Source organism: Euprymna scolopes, chromosome 19, assembly GCF_053919585.1.
Source record: "Euprymna scolopes isolate OS-2025 chromosome 19, ASM5391958v1, whole genome shotgun sequence".
Taxonomy (NCBI): domain Eukaryota; kingdom Metazoa; phylum Mollusca; class Cephalopoda; order Sepiida; family Sepiolidae; genus Euprymna; species Euprymna scolopes.
The window spans coordinates 38,836,977-38,861,250 of record NC_136500.1 but is presented as its reverse complement, the minus strand read 5'-3'; the positions used below and the strand labels follow the sequence as shown (position 1 = coordinate 38,861,250).

The following is a 24,274-nucleotide window of genomic DNA, read 5'->3' as shown; positions in this document are numbered from 1 at the left end:
TCTATCTATCTACCTCTTCTACACCTCCCTTTCCCTTTCTTTCCTTCTCTGCCTTGCTCTCTAGAACTCCTGCTATAAAACTGATTTTTTCTCTTTCTCTCTATTACTTTTTCTCTCTGTATATATCTTTAGATCTCTTTCTTTTTCTTCTCCTTCTTCTTCTTCTTCTTTTTCCTTCTCTCGCTCTGTCTGTCTGTCTGTCTGTCTGTATCTCTCTCTCTCTCTCTCTCACTCTCTCTTAACAGCATATCTCTGTATCGCCTCTCGCATGTATCAATCTTTTTACATCTTGTCTGAATAATTATTTTATTTCTAGATCCTTTTCTCTATCTCTTTCTCTTTCACTATACACAAACAATGCTTCCTTTATTTATATTTTGTCAAGAATTTGTAACCTGATATGCATCCTTATCAGACGAGTGAGATTTAGTGTGTTCACTTTGCTTATGTAATGTTGCACTTTGTAAAAAAACAAAACAAAAAAACATTTTAACTAATAGAATTCTTCTGTTGTTAATCCATATTTTTTGTCTGTCCTTTACATCTTTTATCATTTTGCGAAAGGTTATACATATCGGTGAGAAAACGATAAAATTTACCAAATGTCCATAATTGATTCACAGGATATTCCGACCATTACAATAGTGTACATGATTCCCATGATTAAATGGGGTAGGATTTAGATATATAAGCCGATGACTAATATCCTTGTTTGTTTGCAGCAGTAAGACATGCAACTTGGCCGGGGAAGGCATCGTTGGGGGAGGTGGGGTGGTGGTGGTGGTGGGGGGGGGTTAAAGCGTGCCATCTGATCTCACATGTATCCTTCACGTGATTTTGTTTTCAAGTTCAAAAACACGTGATGGGTACTGAACTTGTAAATAGATTTCTTTAAAAAAAAAAAGGCCCCCAAAATACAATTTTTGAATAAATGATCTTCTTTGAGCATTGGCTAGGGACTAAGTGTAGTACCTATTATGATGCTAAATTTTAGCTTAGTCTGAAACAGTGGTTCTTAACCATTTTTAGTCGGTATGCACTTTTCATCATGTATCATAATGATGTTCTTGCCCACCATCTAAAAAATGTTTGACTAATAACGTACTTTTAATACTAATATAATAACTAATACTAGCATAATAAATAATACTAGCAAAAATAACTAATACTTGCAATAATAACTGATGCTAACAATAATAACTAATAATAACATAATAAATAATACCAAAAAAATAACTAATACTAGCAACAATAACTAATACTAGCAATAATAACCAATACTAACAATCATAACTAATAACTAATACTAACATAATAATTAATACAAACAATAATAACTAATGCTAAAATAATAACTATTACTAACAATAATAACTAATATCAACATAATAACTAATGCTAAAATAAATATTAATACTAGAAATAATAACTAACACTAACAAAAATTTCTAATACTAACAATAATCATTAAAGCTAAAAATAATGATTATTACTAACAATAATAACTAATACTAACATAATAACTAATACTAACATAATAACTAATACTAACATAATAGCTAATGCTTACGATAACAACTAATACTAACCATAATAACTAATTCTAACAATAATAACTAATACTAACAATAATAACTAATACTAACAATAATAAATAATACTAACAATAATAATATTTAATACAAATGCGATTTGCAATGTACGCTGTGCTTTTTTGTGTGACTCTGAATCCAGTTTATGTCTGCTAATCTCTAGTGTCAATTCTCTCCTCTCTCTGAAACTTGATATTATCCCCGAGAAATGAATTATCCCCTGGTTGTGAAAGATTTCTCCTTCTAGACTAAGGCAATATTTATTTTTTAGTCCCATTTGATTAAGAAGTTTTGCATTAATATTTTCTGAATTATTATTTACACAACATATTAAGTGCCTATAAATGTCAAGTCAGCACATAGTAAACAACTGGAAAGTATTCAACAACCATATATATATATATATATATATATATATATATATATATATATATATATATATATATATATATATATATATATTATATAACAATTGGAAGTCAGAATGTTGGATTTGTACTCTCTCTCTCTCTCTCTCTCTCTCTCTCTCTCTCTCTCTCCCTGTATATATATATATATATATATATATATATATATATATATATATATATATATATATATATATATATATAAGTGAACGTGTCTGTGTATGTGTGTGTCTGTGTGTCTGTGTACATTTCCCTACGCAATAACTCTGTCAATTTTTAGTCTACAGACTCGAAATTTGATATACAGGGTACTGAGATTTGGGAAAATCTATGTGATCGGTTTTTGGCCAGAAATTTTGCGATTAAGAGGTCAAAGTTCAACTATTTGACCTTTGAGAACTCTACCAAACTCCTTCGACAATTTTGGGTCTACGCACTTGAAATTTTAGATATAGGTTCCTTTGACATGGATCTAACTTAACTTGATTTGAGCCCAAAACAATAAATGTTAAGGGGTCATAATAGGGGTCAAATTTTAAAAAATTGACAGTTTTTTTTGTTTTGATTTTTTGGCTCAGCATACACCTCTGAACACCCGGGCAACGCCGGGCACCCATGCTAGTATATATATATATATATATATATATATATATATATATATGTGTGTGTGTGTGTGTGTGTGTGTGTGTGTGTGTGTGTTTTTCCGTGTTTACGATCCAACAGCCTCGTCAGACCTTACAGAAATGGTTGCTAGTATTTGGAAGACGTGTTTTAGAGGAAATACGAGAAAAAAAAGAGGGGGGTAAGAGATAGTATTACTCGTTAATCATCATCATCCGATAAATAAACGGCAGGGGGGGGGGATTTAGCAAAACAAGAATTAAACGTGAACTCGTGATATATATATTTCCCACTTCCGGCTATAAAAATAGACGAGTATTGGCGAAAGAGAGCTTGATATGGATATCTAAAACGGTTCTAATTATCAGGTTTGAAACCGACGGTATCAATGACTTATCTCATCTTTCTGTACACAAAATACAATATATATATATATATATATATATATATATATATATGATAGAGAGAGAGAGAGAGAAAGAGAGAAAGTTGTTTCAAAAGGATCAAATAGTTGCTGTAGAAAATATCGAGAATGATAGCTTCATGTGAAGCAGAGCATACACAAAGGTTAAAAGAAAAAATTCAGCACAAACAGCCCAATCTCAATTTTAACTCATGAAGTCTCATCAGATGAGACGAGATAGTTAGGTCTGTAAGTACAGACATAACTAGTGTGTCTTGTCCTGCACTGGGCTGAAATAAATTTATAATGAGATTGGGTTAAGTTTGTGTTGAACCTTTTTCTTTTAACCCTGACATATAGCGGTTAATATTCCCAAATGGTCACCTATCTAGTGCTTAGTAGGCTCAATATCATTTAAATTTAGTGCTAAAACAAGAACCAGTGTGTCAACGCGATTATGCTGTATGAGTTCCTGACTTTTATCTAGTACTCCAGGCCATCATGGACTCAATAGTCCAATAACATTAGGCATAAAAATGGGCAAGGAGGAGAAAAATACCGCAAAACTGAAGTTTTACATCTAAGCTTTTTATATAATTACTAGCAGGGGTGCCAAGCATTGCCCGTGTGTTTGTCGGTGTAAAAGAAAAGAAAAAGTTTTGGTATGTAGGTAGGCTCGAACCCAAAGCCTTGACATGAAGGTGGAAAAGAAAGAGGGGAAAAAACTGGTATCTTATCTGCTCGGCCACGACGGGAGAGGAACGAAAAGTGTTTTAATTTAATGATTAAAAAGTTATATGACAGGTGCGTGAAGTTAACAAGGTCAAACATCACACTATATGGGGAAACTTAACTTTGGCTGCCTGCGTTTCCCACAAGATGTTGGCTCCCCATAAATAGGGGAGTGTCAAAATGAATAACAATTGTCTGATATAAGGGTGTTCTCTCGTATTGATCAAACCTCATTGCTTTTCTAGACGTCCCTGTCACAAGTAGGGAGTTGGTTTATGCTACGGATCCAGTTTCGCTTTTATACTGAAAAGCCAAACAAACATGTGTAGACTAAGAAATATCGCGAAAATAGCGTGTAAAAGTCGCCAAAATTAAAGATACACGCAAGCTTGTTTTGTAAATCTTAGATACTATAATCTACAGAGCATATAAAAAATTTTAAGAATGAGTGACCCTACCAAGTGCGCTCCCCAAAAAAGCCTTTACTGGACACACACACACACACACACACACACACACACACACACACACACACACACACACACACACACACACACACACACACATTTTGCCTTTCACCTGTATCTAGATAATCATTCATCCTATAGTAAAAGTCTTCATGACTGAGTATTTTGAGTAATGAGTTAATAGTTTGAATGTTCAGCCTTGATAGGCATTCATCTAGTGATGTATTTCGGTAAAATTACTGGTCACCCATCACTACAATAAATTGGCGGCAGGAAAGTAATTTGGCCAATAAAAATCTTGTCTCGAGTAAGAAAATTATTTCTAAAGAAAATCTTCTCACATGTCAGGTTAGATTAGTTTGGAAGCCAATTTCTATAAGCTGTCCAACACATCCCAGCATGTAAAACAGTCGTTAAACTGACGACGACGACGATGACTACAGCAACGAGTTAAACCGGAAAAAAAAAAAAAATGAATATAAAAAATGAGTCGGTAACTGAAGGAGGGAGAAAAAAACAAAAAAACTAGCATACGGCATTGAGAGAATATATGCTATGGTTAGGATTAGTTTTAAGCACACCAAATGAAATGCTATTTAAAGTTATGCCTGACAGGCTAAAGGAAATACTATTTCAAACTGATGCCTAGCAAACTAAATGAAATGACAGACCAAAGAAAATACTATTTGAAATCTAAGCGTGACAGACCAACAAAAATGCTCTTTCAAATATAGGTGTGACAGATCAAATGAAATGCTATTTCAAACAAGACTGACAAACTAAAGGAAATGCTATTTCAAACTTTAGCTCGACAAATTAAAGGAAATATTATTTTAAACTTAAGCCTAAAAAACAAAAGAAAATGCTATTCCAAACTAAAATTTGACAGACCAAATAAAATACCATTTCTAAGGTAAGCCTGACTGATAAAACAAAATACTATGCCAAACTTCTTGACAAACCAAAAACAAGCTATTTCAAACTTAAGCCTGACAAACTGACCAATGGATCATGCTTTATTTAGGATACATCTAAAAGATTTGATTTTCATAAATAAATCGTTTTCAGATATTGGTGGCAAACAATTTTAATTGTTACGAGCTTCTAGTCAATAACATGCAGAGAAAGGAAGCCGATGTTGCGGTGGCATGGGCCATCCAAATTGAGATATATTATTCATTCATATTCGAACTATTTCCCTTTCTCATAATATTTCTTAATACTAGAAATTATATTTGGATCTTCGGGGCATACCATTGTAAAACCATTGTTCGCCACTGCTTCTATTAAATGTTATATGAAATTAATTATTTAATCAATCTTGTGTTTATTCTGGAATATTTTTAGGCGTTTTTGCCGAATTTGGTTGTCGTCTGTTTAGAAAAGTCGGCATAGTGTGACATAATCGCCTAACTATAGCAAAATAGACCAAGAATTCACGGGCTGAAGCGAAAATTAACAACAAATCAACCCTATTTGGTCGGAGATTGTACCTAGGGGGTCTATTTTAAGTCCAACAGGGTATAACTTTAAACCATTTTTATTTACTTTTTATATATACATTGCTGGACGGTTGTTGAAGTTCTCACTTATCATCCGTGAGAATTGTTTTTGGCTTTGCCAAATCCTAAGTCCAGGTGCAGATGGAATTATTATTGTTACTAACAGGTTGATGCCAACGGATTGTGTCAAGAATGACCCCAAGCTGAACCATGTTCTGTTTCTGTGAGAATCAGGGAATCTCAAATGAAGGTGAATGCACCTGTTCGACTGGGATTGACTAATGTTTGAAGGCCGGAGATGAGGTGTAATTCTCTGATTGGTTTTTGATAAGAAGGATTTCGCCCAAACCATCCCATTTATTTTGGTATAAAAGGTGCAACTCAGCCAAAAATCAAAAATGCAAAACAAGAGAACGAGTCAGCATCTAATTAGGACACCCTTACCAAGGGATACCTAGCACGTCAGAATATTCTGGCTGGGTAAGTAATCCCTGTCGAAACTGAACTGCTATTTGTGTGCCAGAGAGAAAATTTTCTCTTGCTAAGATTTTTTTGTTAAGAACTGAAACTGACAACCCAACCTGCAACTTAGATGCGAGGACGCGAAAACATTTCAGTCCCACTCTATCGTTTTCTCTCCCATCTCTCCTAATAGCAACGGTGGTGACTGTTACAAAACAGCTTCGCTAGCATGCTGATATCCCCCAAGAAAAAAAGTGACTAATAATGTATGGATTCTTTCTGCATGACTTTGATTACTATACCCAAATATTTTTTTTTGTAAATTTCTTCAAAGTCCCCAAAAAACATTTACTTTGCATACATTAATTGCTTGTATCGTTGTGCTTTTTTATGGAACATTTGAAAGGAAAGTTTATTTCACAATGACAGGCCTAAACTGACCAACCCAGAAGTTAAATATTTTTTGTACAGCAGAGACACCATGAGACACCATGAGACAATGTGGAAGTCCATCAACTTTTTTTTTTGCATACAACAGAGATGTGCTACCGAACCAAGTGAACGTTAATCCACTCTTTTGTACAGCAGGAGCACGCTTTGGGACACTAGACACTGTCAAGATTTCACTTGGAATTGCTCGAGTTGTGAACTTTGAGTCTCATTAGGTTGTCTTATTTCTCTCCGTCGTTTTTGACTCTGCATGACCATTTTGTTTGATACCAGTTAAGACTAGTGTTACCACATATGTATGTGAGGTTGTTATTTTTAGTGGGCAAGAAGGGGAATAATTCCAGGGATTTCTGATAGTTTTGTTACCTTTTGTGCTTCAATTATCTGTGGTTGGTTTGTGTTCATCCATTTGCCATATGGATTTGTTTTGGCATTTAAAGTATTTTCCTTAAGATTATGTCTATATTTATTGTCATTTGTTTTTATCATAAGTTTTATTCCGATTTTACTTAGTCGTTTTTCCATGGTTTTCAAGATGGTTCCTAGTGCCCCTACAATTATCGGTACTAGCAGGACCTGTTAAAATTTCATGAAATGAGAAATATCAACAAATATGTTTTGATAAAGCTGATATTTTTCTGGATAACAATCAGGTTTTTTGACAGAAAAACCAATAACAGGCAGCAAATCTGAGTTTATTAACATTTTTATGAAAATAGTGTCCATTGTGTTTTAAATATAGAACTGACAGAAGTAAGATAAATTAATAATTATTAATAAATACTCAGAAAGTAATATTGTGCTACATAGTTCAATACAAACAATAACATCACATTGTGAGAGAATCTTTAATTTACTCATTCAGTCCAGAACCTTTTGGCAGACAATGTTCTTTTTTTCTATGTTTCTTTTAAATGTTTTTTTCTATGTTTCTTTCAAATATTTTTTTCTATGTTTCTTTCGAATGTTTTTTTCTATATTTCTTTCAAATGTTCCCTTTTTTATATAATGTTCCACTGACTTCTTCTACTGTACGTTAAAATTTATATGAGTACCTTTTTTTACACTATTACAACGATAATCATGTATTATTATAACAATATTTGAAAACAAGTTTATATGAAAAGGAGGTTCTTGTCCAGAGTTGCCAAGTTGGCCTTTTTAAAGTCAAATTTTGGTAATTTGGCCTTATTTTAAGCAGTTTGACCTTCAAAAATTGTATTTGGCCTTTTTTCAAGGCGTAACGTACAGACTAAGAAAGGAACAAGCAGAATATTATATGGATTATAGCCATTTACTTCCTGTTTCATATTCCTTTTAGTTGCCTAGTGAATTCCATGGATTTGTTTTGATTTTCTGACACCTGGATAATTACAGATCAAGATGAGAACAATAGTCCATATAATACAAATAATACAAATTATCAATCCTCATCTCCAAAATTCTGAAACGTAATTACAATTTTTTAAAAAAATAATTTGGAAATTTTGGCTTGAAATTTTACATTAGATTCCGAGAAGAGCAAATATTACTAATATTTTATGTATTGTCTATTCTTCTCTCTCCCTTCTCTCTCTTCCAGTTGACCTTTCACTTTTTCATTCTCCTTCTTCTCCTTCTTAACTACCCCAAGTTCTTTTCTTAATTTTTTATCCTCTCTTCTTTTTCCCATAATTCTTCACTTCGCCAAAACTATTACAGTCTATCTTAGCAGATTTTTTTTACACAAAAAACAGACAGTTTCTTCCAGGAGGTTATCATCATATCGTATGAATATGAAGATTCTACAATTGGCATTGGTTTCCCCGATACTCTTGTAGTCAGAATTCTTTCACAAGAAGGTTGCCAACATCCTAAGTGAAAGTGATTTTTTTTGTGCGTGAAACGAACTGGATTTGAACTTGAAACACGCAGGTTGTCAGTCTGTGTAATTAATCACTTGACCATCATCACCTCCTTTCCATGACGTAAGAAAAGTCATTTCTTCTGGTGAGATACATGAATTTCCTTGGTTTTATCATTAATTTAAATGACAGTTTTGCTTTTATTTAAGGTTTCCAAAAACAGCCGCCACAACCTCCAAGTCAGGCTCAAATGTTGGCACTGAAAGCAGCCTCTGAATCCGAGAACTACATGCATTCTTTGTTTAGACTCTTCAAAAACTGGGGCTACACTCTTCTAATGATAACTTACGGTAAGTCAAATCTGTTGCTGCTTTTGATTCTTGTTTCGTTTATGTACTTAATTAGCCATTACTAGCACTCCACTTGGTGTTGCCCAGTTGTAAAATACTTAAATATAATATGCTAATTTATGCAGATTTCATACTTATAATTATAGAGCCATTTCTCTATTGATTATTATATTGTACCCAATATATAGCGGTCATTTAAAAAATTTTCAAAAAAACGATATGATTTGGGTGCCGTTAGCTAGAATTGAAACCAAAACATGTAGCTCTCCAGCATTATTCGGCACCATCTGATATTAATTCATACGCATATAAAAACTTAAAAATATAATGTTGTTAAAGATATGAATATTTATTTGCACATGCGTAGAAGTAACCCGTTTAGTTGACCCGTGTCTGTCAAATTCCATTTTTTGTTCAATTTTGACTCCCTTAGTAGCTATTTTTACTGGCTACAAACCACATCAGATTTGTTCCACAAGTCCAAATCCCCGATATATCAAGTTTCAAATCTGAAGGCCAATAAATGACAGAGAGGGTTTATAGAGACCGTTTTTTCCACAGATAAACAGACAGACAGGAGACCGTTTCTTCTACAGATAAACAGACAGACAGACAGACAAGACAGACAAGGTCATTTATATATATATATATATATATATATATATATAAATAATTGACCTTGTCTGTTTTTGTTTTGTTTGTCTGTATGTCTGTTTATCTGTGGAAGAAACGGTCTCTATAAACCCTCTCTGTCATTATATATATATATATATATATATATATATATATATATATATATATATATATATGACGTACCCCTCCACCGTACTGTATATCGATACTCTATGGCTGACTGGGATAGTTTCCGTACATTCATATCTGATTTACCTCAGCACTCCATGTTTAAAAAGGAAGTGTCCTCTATAGTATCAGATCTGACCGAATGGGTTATTTTAGGCATAGACCAATACCATAACATCTAAAAAATTCCAACAAAAACCTAACAGCAAGCCATGGTTCTCCCCAGAATGTGCTGCTGCTATCGTGCACAGAAATCACTTTTTCCATAGCTACCAACGTAATAGATGCACTGAAACTAAAGCTGCTTTCAGGACTGCCAGCAACCACTGTAAAAGAGTAATAAAAAATGCAAGAGAGCTATATGCACAGTCTGTTAAATCCAAAGTAGCTGATCAGCGGCTTGGTTCCCACCAATTTTGGCAAATAACAAATAGGATCCTGAACAAAAGTGTGCATTCTATCCCAACCATTATCAATGGACCAGAGGTCATCTCGTCAGCATCAGACAAGGCCAAACTATTTGCAAAGAACTTTGCAGCTAATTCTACCCTATGCGACAAAGGCCATCAACTCCCCATATTTCCTCCTATAACACAGAAAATGCTAGGTAACATACAAATATCTGTGCATGAGGTTGCCAAGCTAATAAAGAACCTAGATTCCAGTAAAGCAACTGGCCCTGACGGAATCCCAATTATAGTGTTGAAAAAGCTTCAACCAGAACTTGCTCCCATACTTACGAAACTGTTTAAGCACTGCCTTAAGGAGAAGTGCTTTCCGACTCCCTGGAAGACCTCATCAGTTTGCCCTGTATTTAAGAATTCAGGTGATAAGTCATCTCCCTCTCAGTACAGACCAATAAGTCTCCTGTGTGTTATGAGTAAGTTGCTGGAATCGATATTAAATAGAGAAATAGTCAACCACCTCAGCAGAAACAACCTTCTTAGTGACACACAATATGGTTTCTGCTCTGCAAGATCTACCGCAGATGTGCTGACGGTTATATCTCAAGGGATTAGTGAATCTCTTGACAAAGGCTTCCTTTCTAGGGCAATTGCTCTTGACATATCAAAAGCCTTCGACAAGGTATGGCATAAGAGTCTACTTCACAAGATTTCCAGCTACGGTATAACTGGAAATGTTTTCTCAATCATTAAATCATTTCTCTCCGATAGGCTCATAAGAGTAGTGGTCGATGGACAAAAATCGGAGGCCTGCAATATAAATGCTGGAGTCTCTCAGGGGTCCATCCTAGGCCCAACTCTCTTCCTGATCTACATCAATGACCTCCCTAAACACATACTTAAATCATTCGTTGACATCTATGCTGATGACACGAACATCTACGGCAACACATCAAAGGCTGTAAATGACAAAGTTCTCTCTGATTCTCTCTCCTCTGATCTCGAGTGAGTGGTTAAGTGGGGGAAGACGTGGCTGGTTACCTTTAATGCGTCTAAAACCAAACTCCTATCCTTACATCATCAACGCTCTGATCCCCATCTGGCATCAATTGTGATGGATGGCTCTCGTCTGGGAGAGGCCCCCTGTTTTGACAAGCTTCTGAGTTTGACCTTTACCCCTGATCTGAAATGGAACACGTACATCAAGTCTGTTGCCAAGGTCGCTGGAAAGATGGTGGGATCCTTCTACCGCTCCAGAAGATATCTCACTACTGATGCAATTCTCTATCTATATAAAAGCCAAGTACGTCCAAGGATGGAATACTGCTGCCATATTTAGGCAGGAGCTGCTAAAAACAGCCTATCCTGCCTTGACAGAGTACAAAATAGACTTCATGGCTTAGTGGGGGATGCCCTTTTCTCTACCCTGCAACCTCTCTCCCACAGAAGAGACGTTACGAGCCTATCCTTGTTTTATCGTTATTTCCATGGCAAGTGCTCGTCTGAACTCCAATCTCTGGTCCCACCTCGCCAATCTTTCACGAAAAACACCCGTCTAGCCGAATCCACTGTGAAAAATTTCCCCCACTCTTTATCTGTGCCTAAATCAAAACGTGGATTCCATAAAGAAAGCTTCTTTCTTAGAACTGCACGCCTGTGGAACTCTGTTCCGTTTGCCCTTTTCCCACCTGACTACAACTTGGATGTGTTCAAGTCCAACATAAACAAATTCCTAATGAACCTCCTACTTAAGTAAACACTTCATGAAATCTCCACACTAACGTAATGTACTTGCAATAACCATTATCCCTGAGTGGCTTCCAGGCCTTGATAAGTAGTGACCACTGTGTAAAAATATATATATATATATATATAATATTAAATATATATATATATATATATATATATATATATATATACTATTAAATGTATATCATATATTAAATATATAATATTAAATATATTATGTATATAATTTTAACTATATTATGTATATAATGTTAAATATATTATGTATATAATATAAAATAAAAGATGAGGAATAAAAGTTATATATAACTTTATTATATCATCAGAACAATAAGGTAAAGTTAAAGGGGAAATTTAAGAAAAAAACTCTTTAAGCCATAGTATTTCAAAGCTAAATACTTCTCATCAGAAGAGGAGAAAGGCTGGAATTATGCAAAATGAAAATATTAAAAAAAATCTGGCTTAATGACATTTAGAAATGAAAGTAGATTGAAGGAAGAGGACAAAATAGTAAATAGTAATTAAAAGTAGGTACAATATATAAGGGCGGATCAGAGAAAGTCACTTTACAATCACGCCAACTTTCAAATATTAGAGGCAGTCACTTTACAATTACGATCACTCTCAAATATTAGAGGAAGTGAATTTACAATCACGCTCACTTTCAAGTATTATGGGAAATCGCTTTAAAGCCACACCTACTTTAAAATATTAGTGGAAGTCACTTTAAAATCATGTTTCAAGTATTAAAAGTAGTCACTATAAAACTACACCCACGTTCAAGTATTAGAGAGAATCACTTTAAAACTACACCCACTTTCAAGTATTAGAGGGAATCACTTAACATGTACACCCACTTTCTATTATTATCCAGAAAGTCTCTTTACGGCCACACCCACTTTTAAGTATTAGTGAAAGTCACTTTACAGCCACATCAAATTTCAAGTATAAAAGGGAAGCAACTTTACAGCCACACCCACTTTCAAGTTTTAGGAAAAGAAGCTTTACGACCACACCCACTTTCAGGTATAAGAGGAAGTCACTTTACAGTCAAACTAACTTTCAAGTATTAGAAGAAGTCAGTTTACAATCATTCCCACCTTCAAACATTTGAGGAAATTACTTTAATAGTACACCCACTTTCAAGTGTTAGAGGAGGTCACTTTACAGCTACACCCACTTTCGAGTATTTGGGGAGATCACTTTACAGCTACACCCATATTCGAGTATTAGGAGAGGTCACTTTACAATCATCTTCACTTTCAAGTCATTGTGAAAGTCGCTTTACAGCAACACCCACTTTCAAGTATTAGGTGAAATAACTTTACAGCCCCACACACTTTCGAGTATTAGAGGAAGTCCCTTTCCAATGACACCCACTTTCAAGCATTAGAGGAAGTTATTTTTCAGCCACACCCACTTTCAAGTATTAGAGGAAGTCGCTTTATAATCACACCCACTTTCAAGTATTAGGGGAAATTGCTTTACATGCCTACTTCTAAACATACAGCATCTGGTACCCCAAAAAGTTTACTCAACCAAATATTTACGATGTTCAGTGTTGCCTGACTTTGTTAATCCAGTGCAAACCAATGTTTTAACGAGTTTAGTTTTTTGTGCTCAAACATAAGATATATTTAATTTTGATAAATTTATAGATGGACTAAATTTATATTTTGTTAATGTCTTTTCTTTTCTTTCAGGAATGAACACTGGTTGTTACTATGCCATTTCAACTTTACTCAATACAGTCGTCCTGCAGTATTTCCCAGTAAGCATTTCACTTTCATACAATGCACTCACTGATTTCATTTGTGAGTACATAGTGGAAAATAACTCATTATTTAGTTGCTCGTAAGTTATTGCATCATGATGTGAATGAAAAAAAAAAATAAAAGGAAATTAAATGAAGAAAAATATTTGTTCAAACTCCGGCTTTCCAAGGACTAAATTCAACTGTAATTTCCACTGTCCGTTCTCACTTTCAGCTGTCGAAAAACTAACTGCCCTCATGCTTCCAACTCATCCTCTTCATAACAGTTTCTGTCCTCCTATGCAAATTAATGCCATAAGTATATTACTGAGTCTTCTACAAACGAAGAGCTTTTCTTTCTCTTTCCTTCCTTCATTCCGTCACCCGACAAGAAAGAGAGAGGCACACCCGTTTGGATAAGTCACTTTCTTCATTACTTGTATCACGTAATCAATTTATCTAATGTTATTGTTCAATTCCGCAAGATGCTGCTGCTGTTGCTGCTGCTGTTGCTGCTGCTGATGATGATGATAATAATGATGATGAGTCCTTTAACACTACAGTGTCGAGGTGGGAGGGCGATGCATTATTTCCTGCAGCCTGTGGAGTAAGAATAGCCTCGCTGCATCCATCCCTCTACAGGCTTCAGATCACATACATGGTGACCCATTTTAATATTGACCAAGTTCAACATTGCTTAACTCCAGTCATCCCAGAGGAACCGGTGTGTCAATGTGTTTATGCTGCATATTATTATTTATATATAATTTATTAGTGAACAAGATTTGAATTTGATGAGAAATAAATATATGGAACAATGTTTTATTACCTCTGACAAATAGGTTATGTTTTATGTTGAGTTTGTTTATTCGTTTGTCATTTTTTTTTATATGTCCAGGTTAAAATCACTTGACCAATTGTCACCAAACTTGATGAAAACATCAGCCATTGTCTAATTCAGAACTGATTTACTTTTGGGACATCTAGATCAACAGTCAAGGTCAGAGAAAAAGTGAAAGTCACACTTTTAGCAATAATTTCAGTTCTGTTGATCGAATAGACTTACTGTTTTATTATAGCCAATAAAATCCTGCATCTTTATGGCCTTGCATGTCAGTTGGAGGTACCTCGTATTTAATTTTAAATGATCAAATAAAACACAGCTTAAAGGCTTCAGAAACACACAAAACTCGTGTATTGACTTTAGTAATGCAGTAATGGTTGTATGTGTTTTGGTATTTAGCGAATTACGGAAAGAATTTTAGTCAGTTGTACTAAGGAAGAAGAAAAGAAACGTTTTAGACAGTTTCAAGGCTTCCAACTCACACAAAAGCCGGGTTTATACTGCAATAATAGCCTGAGCAGTTGTGTTAATATTTTTATTTGCATATAAGGAAAAAAATTTAGTCAGTCGTATAAAGGAATAAGAAAGTAAAGGTTTTAGACAGTTTAAAAGACTTCCAAATCACACAAATGCCGAGTCTGTACTGCAGAAATAGTCTTATCGGTTGCTGTTTTTTTTAATAAGTGAATAATAATGTCTAATCAAGCTTTTAGAAAAGGAAGAAGAAATAATGGCTATCAGCCTGTGTGTGTAAACATTATGTACGCTATAGCTAAACACCCCAGCCAGCGCGCTATCGTAGATGTCTACAAAAAGCTAACATATACGTTATATTTAATGTGTAAATGAAGCAGTATTGGTTTACGAACATGTTTCGATGTTTAAATAAGTTTGTAATCGGGGTATTTAATCTGCAATGATTGCCTAATCTAATCAGGAAAGCCATGTTTATTTTAATTTCTGGAGCGTTCTTTTTTGAATGAAGTTTCGTTCATTCCAAAATAAATGAATATTTAGTTGTTAGCCAATGAGATTTTGTGAAATGTGAGGAAGGAGAAATGATTAGTTTTTCGGATTGGGGAAAAGAGAAGATTATAGTATGTGTATAAGTTTGTGAGCCAGAAAATTAGGGTGAAACTCTATATATGACCATAATGCAGAATATCTCCCAGTGTCAACTGGGAGCGGGAGTAGTATTTTTTTATTTAGAGGGAAAAATAACAGTTACTTCAATTGTATATCTTTGCGATCATGATGATGTTTCTCCTAGGATTTTTTTTTTTTTTACATGGAGGTCACCACTGATCAAGGCCCGGAGGCCACTCAGGGATAAGGATTATTTGCGTGTACAGTAATCAATGAGATAGTATTGTAGTATTCATTAGTATTGGAGATTTGATAGAGTGTCTTACTTAAGAGGGTGATTTGTCAGGAATTTGTTTATGTTGGACTTGAAGACATCCAAGTTGTAGTCAGGTGGGAAAAAGGCAAACGAAAGAGACTTCCACAGTCGTGCACTTCTGAGAAAGAAGCTCTGCTCATGGGATCTACGTTTGGATTAAGGCACAGATAAAGAGTGGGGGAAATTATTGACAGTAGTTTCAGCCAGACGGGTGTTTCTCGTGAAAGATTGGCAAGGGAGGATGAGAGATTGGAGCTCAGACGAGCACTTGCCATGGAAATAACGATAAACAAAGACAGGCTCGCAACGTCTCTTCTGTGGGAGAGAAGCTGCAGGGAAGAGAAAAGGGCATCCCCCACTAAGCTATGAAATCTATTTTGTACTCTGTCAAGGCAGGATAGGCTGTTTTTAGCAGCTCCTGCCAAGATATGGCAGCAGTACTCCATCCTTGGACGTACTTGGCTTTTATACAGATAGAGAATTGCATCAGTAGTGAGATATCTTCTGGATCGATAGAAGGATCCCACCATTTTCCAGTATCCTTGGCAACAGACCTGATGTACGTGTCCCATTTCAGATCAGGAGTAAAGGTCAAACCCAAAAGCTTGTCAAAACATGGAGCCTCCTCAAGACGAGAGCCATCTATTTCAATTGATGCCAGATGGGGATCAGAGCGTTGATGATGTAAAGATAGAAGCTTGGTTTTGGATGCATTAAAAGTGACCAGCCACCTCTTCCCCCACTGTACCACGAGCTCAAGATCAGAGGAGAGAGAATTAGAGAGAGCTTTGATGTGTTGCCATAGATGGTCGTATCATCAGCATAGATGTCAACGAATGATTTAAGTATATGTTTTGGGAGATCATTGATGTAGATCAGGAAGAGAGTTGGGTCCAGGATTGACCTCTGAGGGACTCCAGCATTAATACTGTGGGCCTCTGATTTCTGCCCATCAACCACTACTCTTATGAAACTATCGGAGAGAAATGATTTAATGATTGAGAAAACATTACCAGTGATACCGTAGCTGGAAATCTTGTGAAGTAGGCCCTTATGCCATGCCTTATTGAAGGCCTTCGATATGTCAAGAGCAATTGCCCTGGAAAGGAAGCCTTTGTCAAGAGATTCACTAATCCTATGAGATATAACCGTTATGGAATGTAATATTTTAATATAGCGGATAAATGTATATAAGATGGTGTTCAAAAGTTACATAATATACTGGCTAATAGTCTAGACATAATAAATTTGTATGTGGCCTCTGAAATTCAATAAATTACAATATTTAATAATCCATCAAATTTCAAACAAGAAATTTTAATAAAGAAAATACTTAATCCATGGATTTTCAAAGATATGCTTTTTTCATCAGAATATAAACATTAGTAAAAAGATGTATTACTAATTAACATAAATTTTACAATGTACAACTACATTAATTGTTTGATATTTTCAAATTTAACTGACGTTTTGAATCTCACTGTAGTCGATTTACACTTCAGATTCCAGATTCTTCCTTTTAGACCTTACGAAGTACAATTGCAATGATTGATCGATTAATATTTGATCTGTTTTACTTTGACTCTATTTAATTCCATTGAAAATGCCTCTAATAAAGAAAAAGCTTTCAATCTCTGGAATTGATCATTACATAGCACTTATATCCATTATGCCATAGGTTCTTATTAGAGTTTGATATAAAGATTATTCCTGAGTTTGACAAGAGGCACTTGAAGAAAGTCGAAGGTTATATCAGCCAAAATGTTGTGAAGATAACGTCCAAGATGAAAACAGTAGTCTCAATAATCCAAATATAAATTATCAATCCTGATCTCAAAATCCGTCTCAAAACACCCTATATATTAGAGATTCGTGTTCTCTGTTTCACATGTCATCTAATGTTTCATTTTCAGGGTCACCAAAAGGAAGCCGGGGAATTAGGGCTGACAATTATTATAGCCGGTGTGGCCGGTTCAGTTGTGGCTGGATTATGGCTTGACAAGACTAAAATGTTCAAGTAAGTAAATGTTTTTCCTGTCTGACCTATAAGACCTATATCCATAAAATATTTGGTTCACCTGGAATTATTACCCGTTTTAGATATATGATTTAACAAGCAATTTTTACAATAGTCAATAAAAAAAATTAAAAAAACTTGATAAAATAAATATACAACAAAAAATGTTACCAAAGGCAAGATAAATTACTCTTCTACCTCTAGGTCAGCTTTTTGTGTTTTAATTTATTTTAAGGCATTTGTTTGCTATGAAACAAAATTAGTGTCAAGTTTGTTGTGTTGCCAACAAACTGAGTTTGATCAAAGGAATACCCCTTTTAATTGCTTGTTGTTTGTTTTAATTGCAGGAGTACCACTTTGATGATGTATTTTTTATCCATGGGTGGAATGATTGCTTTCACATTTACTCTGGATTTAGGGAAAATTTGGGTTCTTTTCCTCAGTGCAGGAGCATTAGGGTAAGAGATCTCTTCTATTTTTTTTTCTTGTATTCATCTCCAAAATAAAACGTCTACACGATCCAACAAAATGATTATTGCTATCCTTTTATCATCATAATATAATGGCGATTTAGAGTCTGTAAAAATAATTTTCACTATGTTGGTGCAAAAAATAATATCGTTTTTGACGTTTAACTTCATGTAAAAAAAACGACATTATTTTTGCACCAACTTAATATTTAAAAGAATTATGCATACAACAACATTAGTTATAGAAAGTGTTTGAATGTAAAATATGCTAAATTTACTTATTATAAATTGAATAATTGGACTATAAAAGTTAAAAAAATATAATTCACCTGTAATATAGCAATGACCATGTAAATGAATGGCGATAAAACAAAGAATCTTGGGGATACATGATTAAAACTTGGTGAATAAGTCAGACATAGATGGATATTTATTGGTACCAAATATGATTGGATTGCAGAAAAGAGTGCAAAATGGATTAACGCTTCCAACGGCGGCATTTTGGGAGCTCTGTAACAGGAAAAACTGTAACAAGCATTAAAAGGTTTTACTAAACAAGATAAAGAAGCGGAAAAGAATCACTAGATTGAGCAAACCTTTGTATTTCTTCTGTTGATGCTAATGCTTGAGTTGTTAAGTTTTCGTTTACTGAGACATGGATAAACCATTATACATTCCTGATCAAAGATTTAAGACCACTTGAAAATCTTTAAAAAAAACCCAACTTTTTTAACGAGGAAAAACTGTAACAAACATTAACGATAGAAAAGAAACATTTAATTCAGAAATTGACATTTTTATAAAATGAGGCATTTTACACTTGATCAAAATTATAAGATCAGGTGTATAAATTCTACGAAATTGCATGAAAAGTGTATAAACACATTCAACAACCAAATTTAATAATGAGTTCTACCTCCATTGGTTTTGATGACTTCAAAAATTCTTTGGGGCATGCTAGAAATAAGCTTTTCCATTAAGATAGGGGGGATGTTCTGAAGATAGATTCACAAATTTCATTTTTTGTTGAATATAGTTTACCATTTCGATATCTCTTGTCATCCATCCCCAAACATTTTCAATTGGGTTCAAGCCCGGTGAGCATGCAAGATGTCCTAAGAGATGAATCCCATGTTTTACAGAAAGGTCAAGGTCTGTTGTGCAGCATGGATTGCAGCATTACACTGTTGGAATAACCATCTATCCCCACACAAACGATGACTCTCCGTCATCAATGATGCTTTTTGTAGCATGCTAACATAACCAGCTCGTTGCAGGTGAAGGTTGGTGTATCATGTTAGTGGTCTGTTGAATTTTTTTGACTGGCCTTCCTAAATAGTCTTTTGGTCTCTGCCCATTCTGTGATGGACGTTTCGCCTTTGGTTACTATTTGTCTCCAGATGGGCTTTAGCTTTCGGCTCCCATATTTCATGTTGCGTTTGCACACATTGACATAGCGGAGATAAGGACAACCAATTTTCCTTTTGCCAGTGGTGAGTTCATCATAGAGAATATCTTTTGGGATTTGCCCATTGTCCATGCAATGCATATGGTCTATCCAGCGTAGGTGTCTTTGGCAAAGGAATATGGGGGGGGGTATCAGCCCTTATGAGCACAGCATTGTTTATAGTTTTGTCCCTCAAAGAAATTCCAAAAATTTTCTGCAGACTATGCATGTGAAGTGTGTTCAGTTTCTTTTCTTGGTGGCTCTAAGTTGTCCGTGCTTTGCCGCCATACAGAAGGGTGCTGATGACACAAGCCATGTAAATGTTCACTTTTGTTGAGTTAGTGAGATGTTTATTTTCTCACACCCGAATTATCAATTTTGCAAGAGTGGTGGATGTCTTTCCGATGCACTTGTTAAGTTCTACATTAAGAGATAGGTTGTCTGAGACTGTAGGCCCGAGATATTGGAATTGATGGACTACGTCTAAGCACTGTCCATTCATAATGATGATGGGAGATCATAGGATTCCTTGGCTAATGACCTGAGTTTTTTTCATGCTGATGGTGAAGATGAATTCTTTGCAAGCATTGGAAAATCTGTCCCTGAGTCTTTGAAGTCTTTCTTCATTGTCAGCTGTTACTACCGCATCATCAGCACACAGTTATGGTAACTTGTTGGACTTTGGTCTGAAGGTGGTTGATGCTGAAGAGACAGCCATCCAATCTGGAATGAAGGTAAACTCCGTCCTCTGACAAATTGAAGGCATGTGTCAGGAGGATAAAGAAAATGCCCAACAGCTTTTAAAACCAAATTCTGTCGAATTGCATGGTGCTCATCATACCATCATGAAATGACACTGTAAGGCTCAAGAGTTTGGGAGGGCAGCCAATAATAGGCAGCATCTTGAATAGTCCATCTCTACTGACTAGGTGAAATGCCTTAGTGAGATTAATGAAGGCAAGGTACAATGGCCTGTTTTGTTCTCTGCACTTCTCCTGGAATTGGCATAGTGAGCATATCATGTCAGTGGTGCAACGTTGAGAGCGAACCACACTGTGATTCAGGGTATATTCTCTCCACAAGAACTTTTTGTCTTTTCAATTTATCTCAAGTGGTTGGAAATCATTGTATATGTTACGTCTAATTCAGAAGCAAGTTCTTGAACAGTTGTGCTTTGATTGGATTCGACTTGGCTCTTAATTGATCGTTGTTAACATCTGATAGCTGACCACTTCAAGACCCTCATCGCTGCCACAAAATTTATTAAACCACCATTGTGCTGTGCCTTCAGTAGTGGTTCCTAGGCCAAAAGTTTTGTTGATATCGCAAGCTGTTTCAGCAGCTTTTTAACCATGCTTGAACTTAAATAAAGAAAAAATAAGTAACTTAAAATTTTTTGCTCTATGTAATCATTTAAATTACAATCGTTTTAAAACAATTATGTCTTCTTTTCAGAACGTTGAATACAAGATAGAAAAAAAGCAAATTCGCACAATTTTCTTATTTCAATTAAAGCTCAGCAGAAAAGCTGCCGAAACAGCTTGCGATATCAATGAAGTGTTTGGCCCAGGAACCACTACTAAATGCACATCGTAATGGTGGTTTAAGAAATTTTGTGGCAGCGACGAGAGTCTTGAACATGATGAGCGTAATGGTTGGCAACAATCAATTAAAATCCTTAGTTGAAACCAATCCACGCACAACAAAAAGACTTTATAAATGGGGGCATTATGAATTAAATGACAACCAAAAGAAACGCCATTATGAAGTGTCATGTTACCTTCTATTTACATAACAAGAATAACCCGTTTCTCAACTGGATTCTGACTTACGATGAAAAGTGGGTTCTTTACGACAACGAGCATTGCTCAGCTGAGTCGTTAGGTGCTGATCAAGCTTGACAACACTTCCTGAAGCCAGAGTTGCACCAAAAGAGGGTCACGCTGACTGTTTTGTGGTGTGCGACTGGTTTCATCTATTGCAATGTTTTTGAATGCAGTTGAAACCATTAAAGCAGAGAAGTACTGTCAACAAATGGATGAAATGTATCAGAAATTGTGTCAACAACACCTAGCATTAATCAACAGAAAAGACCCAATTCTCCTCCATGACAACGCCCCGTGGCTAAACCGACCCCGAAAAAGTTCAAGGAATTGAGCTATGAAACTCTGCCTCATCAGCCATACTCACCAGACCTCTCACCTACTGACTACCACTTTTTCAAGCATTTCAACAACATTCTGCATGAGAAATGCTTCAAAAACCTAAGTGATATCAAGAACGTCTTCAGCAACTTTATCGCCGCCAGAACGCAAGATTTTACATTACTGCCATGAATATGCTTGCTTTGCGTTGGCAAATGTTTATTGATTCTGATGGTACTTATTTTGATCAATAAATTTATGTTTGAGCCAAGGTATTTTCATCTGAATATAAAAGTTAAAAATCGTAAGAACGTTTTGTCACCCGGATATCCGGATATATATATATATATATATATATATATATATATATATATATATATATATAACTACTTCATTTACTCACATAAAATTAATATACGAAAGTATAGATTTATGCGTAAACTTTAAGTATTTACTTCAAAAGTGCTTACTACGTAGGTAGAGCTAGTTAGTAATTTATAAAATATATATGGCGATTAAGCTACACTGAATATTCGGCGTTTAATCCACTATAGGATTCGTCAGGCTTATGCGCGAATTCTGTGGTTGTTTCTCGTTTTTATATATGTTGAGGATTTTAGTTAGCCAATCAGCTTTCTAGTATCCACGGCGCCCCTTCCTATAAGCCAATGGGCATGCATTTTATAATAAGTATAAGCCTGACGAATCCTATAGTGGATGAAACGCCGAATATTCAGTGTAGCTTAATCGCCATATATATTTTATAAATTACTATATATATATATATATGTATATATATATATATATATATTTGTATACATAAAATTTATAGTTTTTATAAACTTTTAAATTTTATTTTAAAAAATATCTTTTTCAAAAGCAGTGTGTTTTTTTAAAAAAATTTTTTTTAAATTACTTATTTTTTCTTTGTCTTTTTTTGTATTGTTTCTTTCTTGCTCTTCTTTCTTTTTTTATCTCCATCATATTATCCTCCACCAAATTTTTTCCATTTCTAATCTGAATGTTTTTAAAGTTGATACTGGCTTTTTACTCTTATATTTATATACTAGCGGGGGTACCCGGCGTTGCCCGAGTGTTTGTTTCCGGGACGGAGGGGAGGAGTTTTAAAAAATGTTATGGTAGGTAAGTAGGAAGGATCAAACCCGGAGTCATGAGTAAAAGTAGGAAAATAAAGTGTGAAAAAAAAAAAAAAAAAATCTGCAACGTTAACAGTTCGGCCACCAAGAAAAGTCCATTCCAGTTGTTTAGGAAAAAAAACAAAAAAAAAACGACTACGGTAGGTCGGCGCGAACGTGAAAATATAATGTGAATTGTCCAGCACGCTAACCACTACGCCACAGAGCACTGCAGCTTAGTTTAGTGATTTTAAATAACTTCACATGAAAGAACTACGAAGCAAAACCGGTGTTCTCTTCTCAACTGTTCCTTTTGAACGATCCCCAAATGGTGTTAAGTGGTGGCAGGGGGAGGAGGAATTTATAAGAGAGAAAATATTTTACCACTTCCATTGATCTTAACCGATTTTGGCCGTGACTTCTCAGCAGAAAAAGTATAGAAATCTAAGATTATCGAGGAATTTGAGAAATGATAAGCCTATAACACACCTCAGATATTGTTCTGCCGTTTGTGCATATTATATTTGCATGAAATATCTTGATTTTTAATCCTATTAAGGTCAAAATTAGACGGGAAAAAATGAGTTCATTTTATTTATATAGAGATGAGCGGCTTTTTCTCCTCTTTTTACAAGAAGCATTGAGCTTCGAAATGCCATGGCCTAAAGAGGTTTGTGCCCTATTCCCCTTTCTCTAATCCTTATTGACTTGATAATCTAATAAAGTGTCTTTGTAACTTTACTCTTTATCTTTTTAAGATTCGGGTAGAGCTTTTCTATCCTGATAAGTTCGTTTTATAATTGAAAATTTATTTTTTTTTTAGCTCAATTTTACTAAAACACACACACACAAACATAGTTGTCTCGAAGGCAACAAGAGAGACAACAGAAGCAGCAAAAGCTGGCCTGCTAGGACATTATATATATACAAATGTAGGACAATTTCAGCATATTTTATTGGTTTGAAAATATAGGTTCTTTTTTTACCAATTGTCATAAAATCTTAACCATAGAATAGTATTATAATCTTCAAAAAGAATGCAAATTTTTATGTAGTTTCGTCCCATAAAACCAAAGATATGAGCATTCCAATATTCAATTTGGCTCCGAGCATATATATATATATATATATATATATATATATATATATATATATATATATATATATATATATGTGTGTGTGTGTGTATGTATGTGTGTATATATATATATATACACACACACACGCATATATATATACGTGTGTGTGTATATATATATATATATATATATATATAC

The 24,274-nt window shown here is 34.8% G+C and overlaps 1 protein-coding gene across 1 annotated transcript in view; it reads left to right on the top strand.

The window, feature by feature from the left end:
• LOC145303538 (choline/ethanolamine transporter flvcr2a-like) overlaps window positions 1–24,274 on the top strand; it is a 254,786-nt gene that overhangs the window by 187,425 nt on the left and 43,087 nt on the right. The window contains exons 4-7 of the mRNA XM_080145005.1: window positions 8,690–8,830; window positions 13,488–13,555; window positions 17,697–17,800; window positions 18,148–18,258. Coding sequence (XP_080001131.1) covers window positions 8,690–8,830; window positions 13,488–13,555; window positions 17,697–17,800; window positions 18,148–18,258 — 424 coding nt within the window. The remainder of the gene's footprint in view (window positions 1–8,689; window positions 8,831–13,487; window positions 13,556–17,696; window positions 17,801–18,147; window positions 18,259–24,274) is intronic.